Source organism: Scyliorhinus torazame, chromosome 18 (assembly GCF_047496885.1).
Source record: "Scyliorhinus torazame isolate Kashiwa2021f chromosome 18, sScyTor2.1, whole genome shotgun sequence".
Classification (NCBI taxonomy): domain Eukaryota; kingdom Metazoa; phylum Chordata; class Chondrichthyes; order Carcharhiniformes; family Scyliorhinidae; genus Scyliorhinus; species Scyliorhinus torazame.
In genome coordinates, this window is record NC_092724.1 from 142327811 (window position 1) to 142351049 (window position 23239).

At 46.4% G+C, this 23239-nt stretch overlaps 1 protein-coding gene and 1 pseudogene across 1 annotated transcript in view; both read right to left on the reverse strand.

Moving 5' to 3' along the window:
• The window catches only part of LOC140395579 (uncharacterized), a 53573-nt gene that overhangs the window by 15247 nt on the left and 15087 nt on the right, over positions 1-23239 (reverse strand). Inside the window, exons 2-6 of the mRNA XM_072483534.1 lie at positions 22176-22216; positions 18269-18325; positions 3523-3642; positions 571-697; positions 124-148 (exon numbers count right to left, since the gene is read on the reverse strand). Of these exons, the coding sequence (XP_072339635.1) occupies positions 124-148; positions 571-697; positions 3523-3642; positions 18269-18325; positions 22176-22181 (335 nt within the window). The 5' untranslated portion in view covers positions 22182-22216. The remainder of the gene's footprint in view (positions 1-123; positions 149-570; positions 698-3522; positions 3643-18268; positions 18326-22175; positions 22217-23239) is intronic.
• Positions 2000-2223, reverse strand: LOC140395790 (U2 spliceosomal RNA; annotated as a pseudogene).

A 23239-nucleotide genomic window follows, 5' to 3' on the forward strand; every position in this document is an offset into this window, starting at 1 on the left:
CAGTGACCCAGAGCCGGGATCGAACCTGGGACCTCGGCGCCATGAGGCAACTGTGCTAACCACTGCGCCATCGTGCTGCCCTACCACCCGCACTCATAGCAGAAAACAGTAGAACTGACTTACTTTTTGACTGCAGATACCATCGGAACTAGGAAGAAAAATATATTCTAATTACACCTTGAAATGTCTGAGCGTTACCAAGAATTTATGCACAAAGAGCCCACACCAACCATCTAAATACTGACCATAACAAACCAATGTTCACTATTTTAAAAGATGCATGCATTATTCCATTGATTTTGATTAATCAGTTAAAATAACAATAGAGGAATGCTATTCTGCTGTGCTGATTATTTATCTGCAAATATTGCTTCCTGTCATTTTTATCTTTTTTATTTTAAATGTAGCCTGGTTCTTGGCTTATTCTCAGGTATTAAGTCATCATACACTTTCATTCTATCTGTCTGTTAAACAGAAAACATAATTCAGACATAGAATTATTCTGTGTGAAATAAACTAGCCCCATGCGGTCTGTTCTAGAAGTGAGTATTAGTGCACTTGTAATTATACCTGAGTTTGGTGGAATGGTCCCATATTCAATGAACTGACGGGCTTTCTCATGGTACATGGGACAGTTCAGCTGTGTACAGTGATTTTCAGTTTTCTCTGCTTTGCACAGAAAATACGTCACAATTGTCTAAAAGACAGAATTAGCAACACTTACATTACAGCCGTTCAAATCCTTTTACACAACTAAACATCCATTTAAGCTACAAACATAACAATTGGTTGAGCGACTTCCCTGCCTGTTGTTAACTGGCCTCTGGAAGTAAATCACAAGAGAGGCAGACTAGATCCAAGCTAACAAGAACAGGCATTTTTGTAATCTCCAACAGCACACACAACAAAGGACAAGGCGGTTATGGGTGCGATTCTCCCGCCGCATTGCGCTCAAGCGAGAGCACAACAGGGCTGGGGAATCCCGGAGAGTCCTCAACGAGCCTCCTGCCAGCCTCCACGCTTCGCGTAATTCATCAAAGTCCCGCGAGACATCGGAGTCGGAACTCCGCCCCAAATGGGCGTGACCAAACACCGCTCCCGGAAGTAGGTCATAAATACCTGCCCAGAATCCACCAGCTTCTATCGATTCTCTGTCCTCCCCAGGGAGGCTGCAGCCAGGCGCTGATCAATGCTGGTCCACACAAACATGGACCAGGCAGAACGGCACCCAGGGGGACCACCCGGGCCATCAGAGACCCCTGGTGGTCAGGGTAAGTTCAGGGTGGCCCTCCGGCCCTCCGCCTGGAATGTGGGCACCTTGGCACTGCCCAGCTGGCACCTTTGCAATGCCACCCTAGCACTGCCAAATTGTCTGGATGGCACTGCCAAGCCAGCAGCACTGTCTGGGTGCCAGGGTGGCAGTGCAAGGGTGCCTGAGTGCCAGAGTAGCACTGCAAAGGACCAGGGGGTGAGTGGGGGGGCCATGCCTATGAAATGAGGGTGGAGGAGTGCAGGGCAGGTAAGTTCCCCTATGGGAGGTTGGAGTTTTGATGGGTGTGGGTGCTAGAAGGGAGGAGGTGCTGTAACAGGGCTTGGGGGGCCTGAAAAGGGGGGGGGGGCCCAGGGACCCCATAGCGGGGTGTCCTCACTTGGAGGGTGTGGGGTAGAGCCCATCTGTCACAGTTCACCCTCTGATATTAGTTACTCTGCTGTTTGGCCTTTCACACCTTTTGTCCTCTCTGGGGACTGTCATTAGCACTCTTTCCCCTTGGTTTCTGTGACTATGGCTCATCTTTCATTCTCTCACCCTACAGTATAAATATTTCCCACTTTCTCTGTCTGTTAGCTTTGACAAAGGGCCATCCGGACTCAAAACGTGAGCTCTTTTCTCTCCCTACAGATGCTGCCAGACCTGCTGAGATTTTCCAACATTTTCTCTTTGGTTTCAGATTCCAGCATCCGCAGTAATTTGCTTTTAAACAATTTATAATGTTTTTTAAATGATTTCCTTTCTCAGAATTACAAAGCCAATGTGCAAAGTGGACAGGGCAAGCCCTTAATCCATCTGCTTGCTTGCTCCAAAAAACAATTCAAATTCAAATTGAATCCAATTCATGATCCCATAAAGGAGATAAACCAGATCCAAGCTGACAAGAATAGGCATTACACCTGATCGTGGGCTTGATCCTACACTTGATCTTAGTCTAAAGGCTGAGAAGCGATCAAACAATTTATAACTGAGAAATACTTCCCCCAATTGGAGGTGATGACAATGAACTCTTCTGTTTACCAGAGCAGTGCAGGAGAGAATGGATATTATTCTGGTCAACATTGCTACCTAATTAAATCTAAGCGAAAAACAGATACATTCAGTCGGTGAGCCAGTTGAAGACCATCATATGTAACTATATTTCAGGGCCACTGCTGAGACTTTTGATGTGCTTCCCTAGATCTTAATGCATGTATACATTGACTGGGACATTGAGTGGGCAGCACGGTAGCACAAATGGATAGCACTGTGTTACTTCACAGCGCCAGGGTGCCAGGTTCGATCAAACCCCACATCCTCTGGTCAAGAAAACCACCTTGATCTCCCCCTACTGTGGGCCTAATGGTGACTCTCCATGTCATTTTCAAGCTATCTCATCAAAAGGATTTCATAAACTGGCTGCAATTTCTGGTGTTGAGGGAGGTGGGGTGGGGAGTTTAGTGACAGCAATCTGAAAGAAAGCATAAAATGTTGGACGCTTTTATTTGATTGGGGCATTGAACGGTTATGATGAAGAGTCCCACCTGAAATATTAACAATTTTCCTTTCAGATAACTCTGTTCTCCTGTGTCAGATGTCTCAGTTGAGGCAGCAACAAGGTTGTGGCAAGCATCTGGTCAGAAGCTCATAAGATAAAGGAACAGAATTAGGTCATTTGACCCATGGAGTCTGCTCTACTATTCGATCATGGATGATCTAATCCGGGCCTTAACTCCACCGTCCTGCCCATTCTCCATAACCCTTCAACCTAATACCAATTAAAAATCTGCCCAACTCCTCCTTAAATTTACTCATTGTCCCAGCATCCATTGCACTCTGGGGTAGTGAATTCCACAGATTCACAACCCTTTGGGAGAATTAGCTTCTCCTCAATTCTGGGTCAAGGAGTCCTAGAAGTCTAAAGCACAGAAAAGGCCCTTCAGCCCATCGCGTTTGCACTGGTGATAAACAACCACCAAGTATTCAGAGTTCCAGATTCCCAGCACCCTCTGGGTGAAAATGTTTTTTCTCACATTCTCTCTAAACCTCCTGCCCCTTCAATTAAATCTATGCCCCCTGGCCATTGATCCCTCCATCAAGGGGAAAGGTTTCTTCCTGTCAACTCTGTCTATGCCCCTCATAATTTTGTACATCTCAATCATGTCCCCATGGGCTAGGGAGGAAGTAAATGAACAATGGTTTCTGTTCCTGAATCGTGGGGGAAATCCAGCAATTTTGGAGGGGGGAGATGGAAAGTTTCGTTTTTTCCTGACCTCATGGCTTAAATGCTTCCTGGGGCACTTCTGGTTTCTGCATTTCCTGTGTCGAAACCAGTCCACACAGGTCTCAGATGAGTCTTTGCAGCTATCTCGATGTTGAAACTTGCATTGTCCCTGTGGAAACAAATATGAAATATCTAAATTACGTGTTTATATGAATAACCAAAAAAACTTCACAGCAAAGGTTCAGCAAGTAACATAGAGAAAAACACAAAGAGGGGCATGTGTAAAATAACAGAATGGATTGTGGATTCTCCCTCCCTCAGTTTAATATTGAATCCAGGTGGCAAATTCAGCCATCACACCAGGTATTCCATTTGTTTCCATGTTGAATCTGTTTGCCAAGATCAAGTTTAATCTTTATATGGGTGCAGCTCCCATAACAAACTAATAATTGTCATATGACACATCTACTATAATCACTGCCATAGCAACATCAGGTGGTGATAACACTGGCATATTTCTGAAAACCAGTGTTGCTAAGGCTGCGGATCATATTTAAATTTCTCCTCCTTCAATAAGTAGATTTAATTGCTTACATATCTTTTGGGCGTGTCCGAGGCTGAGGGGACTTTGGCAGGGATTCTCAGATGTCATGTCAGAGATCCTGGAAGGGAGGGTGACTCATAGTCCAGAGGTGGCAATATTTGGAGTGTTGGAAGATCTGGGAGCCCAGTGGGGGAGAGAGGCCGATGTTTTGGCCTTTGCCTCCCTGGTGGCCCGGAGACGGATTTTGCTAGGATGGAGGGACTCGACTCGGAGCCTCCAAAGTCGGGGGTTTGGGTCAGTGACATGGCAGGGTTTCTTACACTAGAGAAAATTTAGTTCACCGTAAGGGGTTCATTACAGGGTTTCGCTCAGAGGTGGCAGCTGTTCATCGACTTCTTCAAGGAGAATTGACCGTCAGCAGGACGGGGAGGGTGGGGAGAGGGGGAGGCATGGAAGTGACATATAAGGGCAGGGAATCTAATGTATGGGTAGTTAGGGTTTAGGGCTGGGGAGAGCTGGGTATGTTATTGTGGGGTTTTTGCGTGTGTTGGATCTCTCTGTTGTTTAAAATGTTTGAAATGTTAAAATTATAAATGCCTCACTAAAACATTTTCTAAAACAAATATAAGTCACGTCCTTGCATGATTTTTGAATGATTGCTAAATATCTGGAAATCTGCAGGTGGATTTAAGCTGCTACAAGCAGTGGGGTCCAGCAGCAGTAACAAACGTCTCCCCAGACAGTTTCTGCGCAGTTCGGGCAGGAACAGCATAGCGAGCATTTAGACTGACCCTGGGATCATCATTGAGGTAAACGCAAGCTAGCTGAATGGGCAAGGTGCCCACCCCGACACTCGAACAAGGTGAAAGGTGAAGGACCCTGGTAATTGGGGTATCTTTGTCTTCGGTCCTTGGGTGGTGATATGTTCGAGCGACTTGCCTGATTTTCATTCTATAATGGAATAAAAATCAGGTGCTTTCTACAGGAATAACCTGTTCCGCCCAACTGGCAACTAGGTGATGAGGGCAAACTTGCTCCCTCTACACCTAATCCGGCTTTCCTTTCTCTTGTAACTGCACATATTAGACAGCCTGGGCACAACACACAGAGTTGGACCAGATCAGTGGATCATAGCCCCTCAAAGGAGCCTACTGGATTTAATCTCCGTTTAATATAATGGATGATAATTTGGGTGGATTGTCTTGAGATCCTCTCGCTCAACTGTGCTCTGCGCTGCACCCAGACAATCGATATGCACAGCAACAGGAAATAAAATAATTCCCAACTAAACCAATTTTCTATTGTGTTTGGAAAGTAGATGCTGACGTCTAGAATCCAATGTGACTGTGACCATGGTAAACTATCCATCCTTCTTGACCTGTAAATTTGAATACAGTTGTCCAACTCAGCCTCCACCCAAAGCCTCTCCTCTGCCATCCTGTTGGGTGGATACTGCTATCTCCTGGTTATCTATTTGGTTGTGGCTACAGAATCACCTGCAGAGGTTTCTCCCCCAATCATCATCTCTAGAGTTCCCCAAAGTTCAATCCTTGGACCAAGTAGATAAACTGTTAACTTCCGGTGACGGCGGGCGGGGGGCAGCCGCACACTGGAGGGCTCCCGCTCAGGAATAGAATTTTCTGGGTTTTAACGCCTGGTCCCAGGAGCAACGGAGGCTGGAAAAGCTGTAAGAAGGCACAGAAGGAGAAATGACCAAGTTTGGGAGAAAAACGGCCATGAAAAAGCAGAGGCTGGGGCACGAGGGGAGGCCACATTGCTCACAGCAGAAGAAATGACCAAAGTGATGGTTGTGGAACTTGAAAAACAGTTCACAAAGCACATGGAAGCGATGAAGAAGGAGATGGGTCGTGTCTTCAGGATCCTTAAGGGGGAGGGGGAGCAGCCAGAAGTCGTGGTGCACATTGGTACCAACGACATAGGTAGGAAAAGGGGTGTGGAGGTAATAAACAAGTTTAGGGAGTTAGGCTGGAAGTTGAAAGCCAGGACAGACAGAGTTGTCATCTCTGGTTTGTTGCCGGTGCCACGTGATAGCGAGGCTAGGAATAGGGAGAGAGTGCAGTTGAACACGTGGCTGCAGGAATGGTGTAGGAGGGAGGGCTTCAGGTATTTGGATAATTGGAGCGCATTCTGGGGAAGGTGGGACCTGTACAAGCAGGACGGGTTGCATCTGAACTAGAGGGGCACCAATATCCTGGGAGGGAGGTTTGCTAGTACTCTTCGGGAGGGTTTAAACTAATTTGGCAGGGGAATGGGAACCGGATTTGTAGTCCAGCAACTAAGGTAGCCGATATTCAGGACGCCAAAGCATGTAATGAGGCAGTGGGGAAGGGAACACTGACAAAGGAGAGTATTTGCAGGCACGGAGATGGGTTGAAGTGTGTATACTTCAACGCAAGAAGCATCAGGAATAAGGTGGGTGAACTTAAGGCATGGATCGGTACTTGGGACTACGATGTGGTGGCCATCACGGAAACTTGGATAGAAGAGGGGCAGAAATGGTTGTTGGAGGTCCCTGGTTATAGATGTTTCAATAAGATTAGGGAGGGTGGTAAAAGAGGTGGGGGGGTGGCATTATTAATTAGAGATAGTATAACAGCTGCAGAAAGGCAGTTCGAGGAGTATCACCCTATTGAGGTAGTATGGGTTGAAGTCAGAAATAGGAAAGGAGCAGTCACCTTGTTAGGAGTTTTCTATAGGCCCCCCAATAGTAGCAGAGATGTGGAGGAACAGATTGGGAAACAGATTTTGGAAAGGTGCAGAAGTCATAGGGTAGTAGTCATGGGCGACTTTAACTTCCCAAATATTGAGTGGAAACTCTTTAGATCAAATAGTTTGGATGGGGTGGTGTTTGTGCAGTGTGTCCAGGAAGCTTTTCTAACACAGTATGTAGATTGTCCGACCAGAGGAGGGGCAATATTGGATTTAGTACTGGGTAATGAGCCAGGGCAAGTGATAGATTTGTTAGTGGGGGAGCATTTTGGAGATAGTGACCACAATTCTGTGACTTTCACTTTAGTAATGGAGAGGGATAGGTACGTGCAACAGGGCAAGGTTTACAATTGGGGGAAGGGTAAATACGATGTTGTCAGACAAGAATTGAAGTGCATAAGTTGGGAACATAGGCTGGCAGGGAAGGACACAAGTGAAATGTGGAACTTGTTCAAGGAACAGGTGCTACGTGTCCTTGATATGTATGTCCCTGTCAGGCAGGGAAGAGATGGTCGAGTGAGGGAACCATGGTTGACAAGAGAGGTTGAATGTCTTGTTAAGAGAAAAAAGGTGACTTATGTAAGGCTGAAGAAACAAGGTTCAGACAGGGCATTGGAGGGATACAAGATAGCCAGGAGGGAACTGAAGAAAGGGATTAGGAGAGCTAAGAGAGGGCATGAACAATCTTTGGCGGGTAGGATCAAGGAAAACCCCAAGGCCTTTTACACATATGTGAGAAATATGAGAATGACTAGAGCGAGGGTAGGTCCGATCAAGGATAGTAGCGGGAGATTGTGTATTGAGTCTGAAGAGATAGGAGAGGTCTTGAATGAGTACTTTTCTTCTGTATTTACAAATGAGAGGGGCGATATTGTTGGAGAGGACAGTGCGAAACAGATTGGTAAGCTCGAGGAAATACTTGTTAGGAAGGAAGATGTGTTGGGCATTTTGAAAAACTTGAGGATAGACAAGTCCCCCGGGCCTGACGGGATATATCCAAGGATTCTATGGGAAGCAAGAGATGAAATTGCAGAGCCATTGGCAATTATCTTTTTGTCCTCACTGTCAACAGGGGTGGTACCAGGGGATTGGAGAGTGGCGAATGTCGTGCCCCTGTTCAAAAAAGGAACTAGGGATAACCCTGGGAATTACAGGCCAGTTAGTCTTACTTCGGTGGTAGGCAAAGTAATGGAAAGGGTACTGAAGGATAGGATTTCTGAGCATCTGGAAAGACACTGCTTGATTCGGGATAGTCAGCACGGATTTGTGAGGGGTAGGTCTTGCCTTACAAATCTTATTGAATTCTTTGAGGAGGTGACCAAGCATGTGGATGAAGGTAAAGCAGTGGATGTAGTGTACATGGATTTTAGTAAGGCATTTGATAAAGTTCCCCATGGTAGGCTTCTGCACAAAGTAAGGAGGCATGGGATAGTGGGAAATTTGGCCAGTTGGATAACGAACTGGCTAACCGATAGAAGTCAGAGAGTGGTGGTGGATGGCAAATATTCAGCCTGGATCCCCGTTACCAGTGGTGTACCGCAGGGATCAGTTCTGGGTCCTCTGCTGTTTGTGATTTTCATTAATGACTTGGATGAGGGAGTTGAAGGGTGGGTCAGTAAATTTGCAGACGATACGAAGATTGGTGGAGTTGTGGATAGTAAGGAGGGCTGTTGTCGGCTGCAAAGAGACATAGATAGGATGCAGAGCTGGGCTGAGAAGTGGCAGATGGAGTTTAACCCTGAAAAGTGTGAGGTTGTCCATTTTGGAAGGACAAATATGAATGCGGAATACAGGGTTAACGGTAGAGTTCTTGGCATTGTGGAGGAGCAGAGAGACCTTGGGGTCTATGTTCATACATCTTTGAAAGTTGCCACTCAAGTGGATAGAGCTGTGAAGAAGGCCTATGGTGTGCTCGCGTTCATTAACAGAGGGATTGAATTTAAGAGCCGTGAGGTGATGATGCAGCTGTACAAAACTTTGGTAAGGCCACATTTGGAGTACTGTGTACAGTTCTGTTCGCCTCATTTTAGGAAGGATGTGGAAGCTCTGGAAAAGGTGCAAAGAAGATTTACCAGGATGTTGCCTGGAATGGAGAGTAGGTCTTACGAGGAAAGGTTGAGGGTGCTAGGCCTTTTCTCATTAGAGCGGAGAAGGATGAGGGGCGACTTGATAGAGGTTTATAAGATGATCAGGGGAATAGATAGAGTAGACAGTCAGAGACTTTTTCCCCAGGTGGAACACACCATTACAAGGGGACATAAATGTAAGGTGGAAGGTGGAAGATATAGGAGGGATATCAGAGGTAGGTTCTTTACCCAGAGAGTAGTGGGGGCATGGAATGCACTGCCTGTGGAAGTAGTTGAGTCGGAAACATTAGGGACCTTCAAGCAGCTGTTGGATAGGTACATGGATTACGGGAAAATGATATAGTGTAGATTTATTTGTTCTTAAGGGCAGCACGGTAGCATTGTGGATAGCACAATTGCTTCACAGATCCATGGTCCCAGGTTCGATTCCGGCTTGGGTCATTGTCTGTGCGGAGTCTGCACGTCCTCCCCGTGTCTGCATGGGTTTCCTCCGGGTGCTCCGGTTTCCTCCCACAGTCCAAAGATGTGCGGGTTAGGTGAATTGGCCAATCATAAATTGCCCTTAATGTCCAAATTGCCCTTGGTGTTGGGTGGAGGTGTTGAGTTTGGGTAGGGTGCTCTTTCCAAGAGCTGGTGCAGACTCAAAGGGCCGAATGGCCTCCTTCTGCACTGTAAATTCAATGATAATCTATGATTAATCTAGGACAAAGGTTCGGCACAACATCGTGGGCCGAAGGGCCTGTTCTGTGCTGTATTTTCTATGTTCTATGTTCTATGGGGGCGGTACTGAAAGTGCTGGTGGAGGAGGCGATTGCCCCGGTGAGGGCGGCGGTATCAAGCGCAGCGGCGGAGGTGCGGGAGCAAGGTGAGACGCTGAAGGAAGTGTAAGAGGCATTATCGCAGCACAGTGATCAACTCGCCTCGATGGGGAAGGAGTTGCAGAAGATGATAGAGACCAACAAGGGTCTGCGAGCCAAAATGGAAGACCTGGAAAACAGATCCAGGCGGCAGAATCGGAGGATCGTGGGTCTGCCCGAAGGGGTGGAAGGCCCGAGGCCGACGGAGTATTTTGCCACGATGTTGGCGGAGCTATTGGGGGAGGGAGACGATCCCTTGCGATACGAACTGGATCGGGCTCATCGGTCGTGGAGGCCTATACCAAAGGTAGGTGAGCTGCCAAGAGTAGTAACCGTGTGTATCCGTAGGTACAGCGTGAAGGAGAAGGTCCTATGTGGTGTAGTGGGCTGGAGCTGGAATACGCGAATACCAGGACTTTACGGTGGAGCTGGCGAGGAGGTGGGCGGCTTTCAGCCGGGTGAAGAAGGCACTGTACATCAGCAAGGTGCAGTGCGGCTTTGTATATCCAGCTAAGTTGAGGGTGACCTACGAATCCAAGGACTTTTATTTTGGGACGGCGGAAGCGGCGGAGGAGTTTGCGAAGGCAGAAGGACTGTGCCTGAATTGAGAAATGGGACTGAGAGCGGGTCGTGTACCAATGTAGTCTCATGTAACTTTATTTTTTTCACTGCGTCTTGGTGTATGTACTAAATGGGTCGACACTGTATGTTTGGGCAAGGGAAGAGTTGGGACTTTCATTTGCAATGATGGTTCTTTGGGGCTTGGGTGTGTATGCGGGTGTTGTGTGCTGAAGGGGATTTCTTGGTTTTCCTGGGACCAGGCAAGGGGGAAGGAGACCCGGGCTTAAGCCAGCCAGTGAACGGGAGTGAGATGGGGTGACGGGCTGCGGCCATCGGAGCCTGGTAGAACAGGTTTTGGTGAGTCTAGCCAGGGTGAAAAGTTGGGGGAAAGAACTGAGGTGAGGGGGAGGAGTTTGCAAGAGGAAGTGGAGGGGAGGAGTCTGGGAGGGAGGGGTGGGAGGGCAGGTGTCTACAATTCACGGGTGCCATTCATGGTACTCTTCCGGGGATTGGATGGCGTTGAATATTAGGGGGGGGGTGGGAGCTATATATATCAATGGTGACCATGGGCGATTCCTGATTCCTTTTTCTATTTTCTTTTTTTTCCCCTCCTTGGGAGGGTTTGTTTTATTTGATGCTTATATTGTCATGCGAGCCGTTTTTGGGGTGTTGGTGGGAGGATGGGATCGTTGTTGTTAATAAGGGGATTGACATTGTATTTGTTACCGTTTACTGTTTGTTGGTGGGGTGTAAGTTTTGAAGAAAATGTGAAAATGGAGAATAAAAATATTTATTAAAAAAAGTAGATAAACTGTTGGTGTAGGAGCATTTAGGAAACAGTGATCATTGCATCTAAAGATTTATAATGATGGTAGAAAAGGACAATGGGCAATGAAAAGTAAGAAAAATTAACCAGGCAAAGCCGCCTTCAACATGCCAAGGATGGAGCTAAGCTGGATAGACTGGAACAAAAGGTTGGCAGGAAAAACAGTGGCTGGACAATGGGCTACCTTCAAAAAAGAAATGGTTCAGGCACAATCAAGGTATATTTCCTTGAAAGGGAAAGGTAGGGCAAACCAATCCAGAGCTCCCTGGGTGAAAAAGGAGATAGAAATTTAAAAATCAAAGAAGAAATGGGCTTATGATGGGTCAGGTAGAAAATACAATTGAGAACCAAGAGGAATACAAAAGGTTCAGAGGGGAGATGAAAAAGCACATTAGAAAAGCAATGAGGGATTATGAGGAAAGTCAACATAACGGGGAATCCCAAAGTCTTCTTTAAGCATATAAATAGTACAAGAGTGGTGAAAGGAGTAGGGCCAATTAGGGATCTAAAAGGGAGTTCACACATGGAAGTGAGGGCGTGGTTGAGGTATTAAATGAATACTTTGTGTCTGTCTTTACTAAGGAAGTAGGTGCTATGCAAGTCATTGCGATAGTGGAGGAAACTTTGTCACTTAGAAGCGTTCAAAATTGACAAGGAGCAAGTTGACAAGGTGTTGGGACCAGACGAGATGCATCCAAGGATATTGAAAGAAATGAGAGTGGAAATTGCAGGGGCGCTGGCCAGAATTGTCCAGTCTACCATAGACTCAGGGGAGGTGCCAGAGGACTGCAGAACTGTAAACCTTACACCCTTGTTCAAAAAAGGGTCTGGGTTAAGCACAGCAATTACAGACCTGTCAGTTTAATTTCAGTGGTGGGGAAGCTTCTCGAAAAAATATTTGAGATAGAATTAGTATCCACATGATTAGAAAGAGCCAGCATGGATTGCCAAAGGGACATCATGTTTAACTAACTTGCTGGAGTTTTTGAAGTGGTAGGAGAAAGTGTCAATAAGGGTAATGCTGTTGATGTGGTGCACATGGGCTTTAAAAAGGCATTCGGTACAGTGCCACACAACAGACCTGTGAGGAAAACTAAAAGGGACAGGAACAACGTGGATGCAAAATTGGCTGATTAATAGGAAGCAGAGGGTAATGGCTAATGGATATTTTTCGGGCTGGAGGAAGGTTTACATACGAACATAGGAATAAGGAGCAGAAGTAGGCAATTCAGTCCTTCAACCGTGCTCCACCATTAAATCAGATTATGATTGATCTCTTCCTGGTCTCAAATTCACCTCCCTACCTGTTCCCCATATCCCTTTAACCCCTTTTTCATCAGAAATATATCCATCTCCTTCTTGAAGCCATTTAATGACTCAGACTCCACCACACTATGGGGCAGCGAGTTTCACAAATTCACCACCCACTGCGAGAAGTAGTTCCCCCTCATCTCAGTTTTAAATCTACCGCCTGTCAATCTATATCAATGACCTCTCATTCGATATTCTCCCACAAGGGGGAACATTTGAGCTATGTTTACATTATCAAGCCCTTTTAGTATCTTATATGCCTCGATCAGATTCTCTCTCATTCTTCTAACCTCCAGCGAGTATGAACCCAAACTGATTAATCTCTCCTCATACATCAACCCTTTCATCCCCGGAATCAATCTGGTGAACCTCCTCTGAACTGTCTCCAATGCCACCATATCCTTCCTCAAATAAGGAGACCAAAACTGGACACAATACTCCAGATGTGGTCTCATCAACACCCTGTACAGTTTCAACAACACTTCTTTATTTTTATACTCCAGTCCTTTTGCAATAAATGCTAAAATTCCCTTTGCCTTTTTTATGACATGCTGTACCTGCATCCCTACTTTCTGCGATTCATGAACAAAGACATCCAGATGCCTCTGCCCGGACGCATTTTGAATCTGCTTTCCATTTCGATAATAATTTGCCTTTTTATTTTTTTCAGCCAAAATGGATAACCTCACACGTATCCATATTAAACTCCATCTGCCAAATTTTGGCCCATTCTCCTAGCCTGTCTGTATCCATCTCTAAACTCTATCTTCTCTTCATTGCCTGCTTTCCCATCTATTTTAGTATCATCCGCAGATTTTGCTATACTACACTCTGTCCCTGTTTGCGATTATTTATATAGACTGTAAACAGTTGAGGTCCGAGGACTGACCTCTGCGACACCCCGCTAGTTACAGTTAGCCAGTCAGAGGAGGACCCATTTATCCCGCCCCTCTGCTTTCTCTTTTTTAATAGATTTAGTGTACCCAATTCTTATTTTTTTCCAATCAAGGGGAAATTTAGTGTGGCCAATCCACCTACCTGCGCATCCTTGGGTTGTGGGGGTGATACCCACACAAACACGGGGAGAATGTGCAAACTCCACACAGACATTGAGCCAGAGCCGAGATTCGAACCCGGGACCACGGTGCCCTGGTTAGCACTGCTGCGCCACTGTGCTGCCCTGACACTTTGCTTTCTATTTGTGAAGTTCCTGGGTAGATATTGGGACCCTTGCTTTTCCTGATATATATTAGTGATCTAGATCTTGGTGTGTGGGGGGCAGTTTCTGAGTTTGCCAACGGCACAAAACTTGGTGGGATTGTAAACTGTGAGGAGGACAGTGCAGAACTTTAAAAACGACATTGGCAAGTTGGTGGAGTGGACAGATGCAGTTCAGTGCTGAGAAGTGTGAGGTGATTTTGGGAGGAAGAACAGGGACAGACAATATAAAGTAATGGATACAATTCTGAAGGGGATACAGGGGCAGAGGCACCTGGCTGTATATGGGCATCAATCATTGAAGGTGGAAGGACAGGTGGAGAGCAGTTCATAAATCATATAGTATTCTGGGTTTTATTAATAGGGGCATAGGGGGACAAGAGCAAGGACATTATGCTGAACTTATACAAGATGTGGAGGTGCCGGCGTTGGACTGGGGTGAGCACAGTAAGAAGTCTTACAACACCAGATTAAAGTCCAACAGGTTTGTTTCAAACACTAGCTTTCAGAGCACTGCTCCGAACTTATACAAGACACTAGTTAGACCTCAGCTGGAATATTGTGTACAGTTCTGGATGCCTCACTATAGGAAGGATGTGAAAGCAATGGTGAGAGTGTAGAGGAGGTTTACAACAATGGTTCCAGGGACGAGAAGCTTCAGTTACGAGAATAGATTGGAGAGGTTGGGTCTGTTCTCCTGGGGGAGAAGAAGGCTGAGAGGATATTACATAGAGCTGTTCAAATCATAAGGGAGCTGGATAAAGTGGACAGGGAGAAACTGCTCCTGCTTGTAAAAGCATCTAGAACGAAAGGGCACAGATTCAAAGTGATTTGCAAAAGAAGCAATTGTGGTGTGAGAAAAAACGTTTTCACACAGAGAGTGGTTCGGGTCCGGAATGCATTATGTGGAAGTGTGGTGGAGGCAGGTTCAATCGAGGCATTCAAAAGGATATTAGATGATTATTTGAATAGAAACTATGTGCAGGGGTACGGGGAGAAGACATGTGAATGGCACTAAATCATAATGCTCATTTGGGGCCAGCGTCACGAAGAGTAACCAAGGCAGAACAACCATATGGGCCCATAGAACATAGAGTGCAGAAGTAGGCCCATCGAGTCTGCACCGACCCACTTAAGCCCTCACTTCCACCCTAGCCCCATAACCCAATAACCCCTCCTAACCTTTTTGGTCACTAAGGGCAATTTATCATGGCCAATCCACCTAACCTGCACGTCTTTGGACTGTAGGAGGAAACTGGAGCACCGGAGGAAACCCACGCAGACACGGGGAGAACGTGCAGACTCCGCACAGACAGTGACCCAGCGGGGAATCGAACCTGGGACCCTGGCGCTGTGAAGCCACAGTGCTAACCACTGTGCTACCGTGCTGCCCCTTGTGCTACCGTGCTGCCCGAGAATGGGGAGGACTAAGTAGTTGTGAATATGTATAGTGATCCGTGTTTGTTTGTATGTTCTCTCATTGTACTTTAGTCTATATTTGTCGTGTAATGTCAGTCTTTCCTTAGTTGCCTTCCTAAACACTATCAGCGGGATTCTCCGACCTACCGCCGGATCGGAGAATTCCCGGGAGGCGGCGCGAATCCCGCCCCATTGCCCCGACACTGGCTGCCGTATTCTCCGGCGCCGGATTTCGGCCGGGGATGGGGTTCACGCCATGCCGGTCGGGGGCCGTTGGCAGTGGCCCCCCCCCCCGGCAATTCTCCGGGCCACGATGGGCCGAGGGGCCGTCCATTTTTGGCCAGTCCCATCGGTGTGGATTGGACATGGTCCCACACGGCGGGTCATGGCAGGTAAGTTGGCTGGGGCGGTCCTTGGGGGGGCACAGGAGGATCTGACCCCGAGGGGGTCCCCGCGGTGGCCTGGTCCGTGATCGGGGCCCACCGATCTGTGGGTGGGCCTGTGCCGTGGGGGCACTCCTTCCTTCTGCGCCGGCCCCTGTAGGGCTCCGCCATGGCCGACGCGGAGAAGACACTCCCCTGCGCCTGCACCAGAATACGCGGAACCATGGCGGCGGTTCCGGCCCTTCGGCGCATGCGCGAACTCGTGCAGTCCCTTCAGCGCCGGTTGGAGCGGCGCCAACCACTCCGCCGTCCACCTAGCCTCTGCAAGTGCGGAGAATTCTGCACTTTTGGGTGCTGTTTACGCCGGAGTGGTTGGCGCTGGTTCGCCCGCCGGCGTGGGTCTTAGTCCCCGGAAAGGAGAACCCGCCCATCGTGTGGCTATGAAACCTGGAACCTGGGCAGCACTGTAGCATAAGTGGATAGCATTGTGGCTTCACAGCTCCAGGGACCCAGGTTTGACTCCCCGCTGGGTCACTGTCTGTGCGGAGTCTGTACGTTCTCTCCGTGTCTGCGTGGGTTTCCTCTGGGTGCTCCGGTTTCCTCCCACAGTCCAAAGATGTGCAGGTTAGGAGGATTTGCCATGCTAAATTGCCCTTAGTGTCCAAAAAGTTTAGGAGGGGTTATTGGGTTACCGGGATAGGGTGGAAGTGAAGGGCTTAAGTGGGTTGATGCAGACTCGATGGGCCGAATGGTCTCCTTCTGCACTGTATGTTCTAAGTTCTAATTGTACAAACTGAAATATGTAACATAAAAGTTGTGAAAACCAATAGAAACATTTTTTTTAAATGCTCATTTGGAAAGCCATGCAGATATGATGGGCCAAATATCCTCTTTCTGTCCGCTAACACGCCTGTGGGTCCCTTCTATTTCTCATGTACATACAGCCCTCTCAGCAACAACATCAGAAAACACAGGATTCACATATACGCTGAGAACTTCCAGCTTTACCTCATTACAACTTCTCTTAACACCTCCACCGATTTTGATCTGTCGTGTTGCTTCTCTGGCATCCAGTATTGGATGAGCAGTAATTTCCTGAAACTATATATCTGCGAGAGTTGTTCTCTGAGCCCACCACAGACTCTGTTCCCTCGCCATCAGCCTCATCATCCCTCTTGCTGGCCAAAATCTGAGGCTGAAGCAGCCTCTTCGCAATCTTGATAACCTCTCTTACGCAACCCCATATCTGCTCTTTCATTCCTCCTCCGTGACCTCACCTGTCTCCATTTGATGCTGAAATCCTCATCCATGTTTTTGTTACCTCTGGACTCACTTTTTCCAACGCTCTCCAATTCAGCCTTCCACATCACACCATAGATTTCAGCTCATCCAAAGCTCTGCTGCCCATATCTGAACTCAATGTTTTTGAAACTTTTTTTCCCGGGACCCACTTTTGCTTACCAGTCAACCTTCGATGCCGGTCGGGGCGGCACGGCGGCGCAGTGGTTAGCACTGCTGCCTCACTGCGCTGAGGACCCAGGTTCGATCCTGGCCCTGGGTCACTGTCCGTGTGGAGTTTTCACATTCTTCCCGTGTTTGCGTGGGTCTCACCCCCACAACCCAAAGATGTGCAGAGTAGGTGGATTAGCCACACTAAATTGCCCCTTAATTGGGAAAAAATATCGGGTACTCTAATTTTTTTTTAAAACTTCCACGCCGGCCAACTTCCTTGACACACACCAGCCGATCATCACAACCCACATCGGCCAAACCTCGTGACACACCCCACGTTCGTTTATCTTTATTGCAAAAGGGAAGCCTGCTTGGTCCTCACAAACTCACTCCAAACGGGTTCACAGGAGGAGAGGGAAATGTGCACATCAGGTGCAGAGTTCAGCTAGTTCCTTTATGCCATCTATCTTCATCTTGAGAACGGAAAATCCAATCTCGCACATGTAGGTCATCGTGAAGGGCAATAGCAACACAATGCCTGTTTTACTCAGCACCGGATACTCCTGGGAGATGCATCATTGGCAGCTGTTCTTTCAATTACCCAGCCATTGAGCTCTGCAATTCTCTCCATTAGCCCCTCTGCCTCACTCTCAGCCATAGAATCCCTACACTGCAGAAGCCCTTTTGGACCATCGAGTCTGCACTGACCCTCCAAAAGAGAACTCAACCCCCGTAACCCGACCTCACCTGTGTATCTTTGGACACTAAGGGGTAATTTAGCATGGTTAATCCACCTAACCTGCACATTTTGGGACTATGAGAGTGATGCACTATCAATTACGACGAGACGAGAGTAGAGAGTAATCGAGGCTTTATTACACAGAGGTGTGTAGCCTCCCGCAGCTGCTGCTGAAATGGCTGCAGCTCGGAGAGCCCACACATTTACACTCCGCCTACTGGGCAGAGCCAGCAGGTAGGGATCTACCCCCATACCTGTAGTACAGGAGCCTTACTGTAATACACCTCATATGCGATATATATACAACAGTGGTGACTACCACAGGGAGGAAACTGGAGCACCTGGAGGAAACCCGCATAAACACGAGGAGAAAGTGCAAACTCCACACAGATAGTGACCCAAGGCCGGGATTGAACCTGGGACCCTGGTGCTGTAAAGCATCAGTGCTAACCACTGTGTCACCACGTCGCCACTCATCCTTCAAGCTTACTTCTTTGACTAAATTTTTGGTCACCTGTCCTAATATTTCCTAAGGTGCCTCGATGTTAAGTTTTGTTTGATATCACCCGTGGGACGTTTTACTACATTAAAGGTATTATATAAGTACAAGTGGTTTGTTCCCAGTAAAAACAAAATGTACAAAGGTAAACTCCAGGGACAAGACTTACATTGGTGCAGTGATTATATTGATAATAGAAGCAGTCAATGTTTTCCACTTTGCAGCCCTGCATTAAAAACAAACACATCGATGATGAGTGAAGAGTGGCTTGCTAAACCCTAGTTAAATTCAACTGTTTTTGGCCTATTTTCCTGTCAATTACACAACATATTTCTTGCTTGTGCAAATAAAATTCACATCACACAAACCTCCTTTTATCAATCACATTTAACCCTTTCGAAGATGCTGCATCTCAGTAGACTTGCATTCCATTGATCTTGTTGCATATCTCCCATTTATTCGCCTATTTAATTACCTGACGTTATTGATCTCACAGCACTAGAGACAAGCTCACTGTTTTTCTCAATCCCGTCCTAGGCCACCTGGTACTCAACATTTTTTATATGTGGCACACACTACAATATTTTGGCCAAATTACAATTTGTATTATGCCAATATTAAACCTAATCTGCCACATGCAGAGGTCTGGTACCACAGAGTAAAACAGGCGTGCATCTGAAAAATAAAATCATGCTGTTGAAACATTTCTCATAAGGACAATTCACAATGAATACCGAATTGCGAAGAGGATAACTTATACTGTGTGGGAAGAGTGCTGATTGGTTGGCAAGTGGCTCTGATTGGTAGAAGGAGTGCCATGGAGAATGGACCAGTGACGGTAGCACAGTGGCTAGCACAGTTGCTTCACAGCTCCAAGGTCCCAGGTTCAATTCCCGGCTTGGGTCACTGTCTGTGCGGAGTCTGCACATTCTCCCCGTGTCTGCGTGGGTTTCCTCCGGGTGCTCCGGTTTCCTCCCACAGTCCAAAGATGTGCCGGTTAGGTGGACTGGCCATGCTAAATTGACTCCGCAGACAGTGACCCAAGCCGCAAATCGAACCTGGGACCCTGGAGCTGTGAAGCAACTGTGCTAACCACTGTGCTACCGTGCTGCCCTAGATTGTATACACTCCTCCCACTATGTGTCAGTGGTGAAGGGAGTGAATGTTTCAGGTGGTGGATGGGGTGTCAATCAAGCAGGTTGCTTTGTCCTGGATGGCGTTGGGCTTCTTGAATGTCATTTGAGCTGCTCTCATCCAGGCAAGGGGGTAGCATTCCAGCACACTCCTAACTCAGCAATGGTAATACCATTGAACACCAACGGGAAATGGTTAGATTGTCTTTTCTGGAGAACGTCTTTGCCTTGCATTTGTGAATCTTGAATGTTACTTCTTACTTCTTAGCCCAAGCCTGAATTTTATCAAGTGCTTGTTGTATATGGATATGGACTATTTGAAGAAAGGGCTTCTGCTGGCGTCCTGTCTACGTTTACCCGTCAACTAACAACACCACAAAGAAAATTCACGAATAGTTGCTGAGGTGTTGTGAATGATAATGAACACTGTGTAATCATAAGCAAACACCCCCACTCCTGTAGTAATGGCCTGGGGCTGAAAGGATTGGCCTCCAAAACCCACAACCATCTTCCTTTGTGGCAAATATTCCCTTTGATTCCCATTGACTTCAATTTTGCTAGGGCTCCTTGATGCCACACTCAGTCATAGACATAGACATAGAATTTACAGTGCAGAAGGAGGCCATTCAGCCCATCGAGTCTGCACCGGCCCTTGGAAAGAGCACCCTACCCAAGCCCACACCTCCGCCCCACACCTGTAACCCAGCAACCCCACCCAACCCCTTTGGACACTAAGGGCAATTTATCATGACCAATCCACCTAACCTGCACATCTTTGGACTGTGGGAGGAAGCCGGAGCTCCAGGAGGAAACCCACGCAGACACGGGGAGAACATGCAGACTCCGCACAGACAGTGAACCAAGCCGGGAATCGAACCTGGGACCTTGGAGCTGTGAAGCGACAGTGCCACCCACTGTACTACCATGCCACACCTCAAATGCTATCTTGATGTCAAGGGCAGTCATTTTCAACTCTTGAGTTCAACTCTTCTGTCCATGTTTGGACCAAGGCTATAATGAGATCTAGAGCTGAGTCACGCTAGTAGACCGCAAATTAAGAGTCAATGAGCAGGTTTTTGTCTGAGTTGTTGTCACTTGATAGCACTATCAATATCACTTTCCATCACTACTCATGATTGGGGATAGACTGACAGGGAGCCAATTAACCAACTTGGATTTATTCTACTTTTTGTGGACAGGTGTTATGGTTCAGAGTTTAGAGAACCCCAAAGTGTAGCATGGAGTTCAACTGACCCACAACTTTTAATAAATTGTAGTGTGGGGAGCACACGGCTCACTCTACAGGTGTGATACAGCATAAATGGACAAGTGGTTTTTAAAACAAAACAATGTTTATTCTATCAACTCAAGTTAACCTTTTTAAAACAACCATTGAATATCTTAACACCATTAATTCAAAGATAACCCCCAAAGACTAAGTAATCGTTTAAGCTGTCCTTTTAACATCCAAAAGACTTAACCAACCTTCAAACAGGAGCACATTAGATTACATTCAAGATATATATAGGGAGAAAGGGTTCAACCGTGCTGCTGCTTTTGGTTACTTCAGCTACAGCCCCTTTGTTTTCTTCATGCAGCTCACTGGAAACACACAGACACACCCAAGCTGCTCTCTCAAACTGAAACTCAAAAAGCAGACGTATAGCTCAGCTCCCCCCACCCTCTGACATCACTTCAATAACATGAGCAGTTCCATTACTTAAAGGTACATTTCTTAAACACCCATTTCTTAATGCTCTCACATGACACAGGACAAACATAGGCAACTTTGCACATTGTTGAGGAAATGTCAGTGTTGCAGCTGTACTGGAACAGCTTGGCTTGGAGCATGGTTCATTTTGGAGCACAGTCATCTTCAGCATTGCTGCCAGGACATTGTCAGGATCCACAGCCTTTGCAGTATCCAGTGACTTCAGCCTGGTCTTAATATTATCTGGAGCGAATCAAATTGCCTGCGATGCTATGGATCTCAGGAAGAGGCTCAGATAGTCTGGCTGAAGATGGCTTCCCATCGTGGACGATGGGGATGTTAGTCAAACCTCCTCCCTCGTCCAGTGGCGCTGCTCCTGGCATGCTCTCCGACTCTCCTCATTGAATCAGGTCAAATATTCAAGTTAATGAAAAATAGAATTAGAAGAGATAACTTAAGGAACTTCTGGTGTCAGCCTTGGCCCAATGATAGCATATTTGTCTTTGAGTCAGAAGAATGTGGGCTCAAGTCCCACTCCACTCCTAATCTAGGCTGATACTTATTGCATTGTTGGTGGTATCATTCTTTGGGTGAGATATTATAAACAGGCCCTGCTCTCTATAGATAGAAACAATTGCAAGATACTATTTGAAGAAAGGGATTCTGCTGGTGTCCTGTCCATGTTTACCCGTCAACTAACAACACCAAAAACAAAATTCACGAATAGTCATTCATCTCACTGGGTGTGAGTCTGCTGTGTGTATATCAGCTGCTGGGTTTGTGACAACACTAATGACGCCAAAGGCAGTTGATTGACTTTAAAGTGCTTGGAATGTTTGTTAATGTAAGCCTACGTGTGACACGAATAAAGATTATTATTATGTTAAATCAATGCAAGTGTTCTGTTTCTTCAGTATCGGTGATAAACTTCTGAAATCCGTTGCCAGGCAAAATAACAGAGATGGAGATTTAGGGATACTCTAAACGGATTTGGATCTACACCAACAGTGTTAGAATTCAGCGAGGCAAATCCTTGACTTTTCTTATGTTTTTGTGTCCTTATTTTTGTATCACAGTGCACGTGCTCCTCACTCTGGATTCGTTGAATCACCCTGCTGGATTAACAGGACAACTTTTCAACTGTAACCAACTGGACTCTGATCCTTACAGATGAATATCAACTGATCATTCATGATTCCTAAGGAATTGTGCAATAAAAATAAAGAACTTACCTGCATAATTTTGTTAATTTTCGTTTTTAATTAAACATTTTCTGAAAAGAGAAACAAACATTCATGAATGTTCCTTATCCCAAAGTTTACGTCACCCACCTAAAAGCAGTACTCAAAGTTGCAACTTAACAGTGGACATACTGTGACATCTAGGTTTGAAAGGTTAAAAGAGATGTGATACTTAGCTGGTAGCTCTCTGCCTGTTCAGCGATTCCTATTCCACACGCTCTGCAGAGATGAGCACCTGGAAGTATTCTGATGGCTTTGATTCCATGTTTAAACTTTATATTACAGAGTGTTCAAACTCAGTATGATTAGGGGAGTTGGAAAAGCATTGCATTGTCTATTATTTTGTAAACCAGAAAGTCAGAAATGAAGGGTTGTTAGCTGTTGCTTAATTTTGACTTTTAAATAAATCTTTTTCAGAGAACCTGGCCTACGTCACATGATTTCATAAAGTGAGAGTCATTGATCACGACCTAATCGCTGAATAATTCTGAAAAGTCATTCTGACTCAAAATGTTAACCCTGTTTCTCTCTGCACATGCCGGACATGCTGCATTTTTCCAGCATTTTTTGTTTTTATTTGAGCAATTCTTCTGTCACCTAAAAACCAGAATAACACCTATTTGTGTTCTGTTTAACTCCCAGGTTTATCAGCTTTTACACGTATTAATGAACACTTTTATGGTATGTGGGTGTCACTGGCAAGGTCAACATTTGAACGTTGAACTCAGTGACTGGACCACTGGGCAGGTGAAAGTCAACCACATTGCTGTGGGTCTGGAGTTACATGTAGGTCAGACCAGGTAAAGATAACAGATTTCCCCGCCAGATGGGTTTCTACAACAATCAATGATGGTTCTGATTACTGATTCCAGATTTTTAAGAAAATTATTGAATTCAAATTCCAGCAGCTGCCATAGTGAGGTTTGGTACCATGCATTAACTTGCACATCTGTATTACTAGCCCACTGGCATGACCACTACGCCACCATCTCCACACGGTGGGACAATGGTTAGCACTGCTGCCTCGCTACACCAGGGTCCCGGGTTCAATTCCG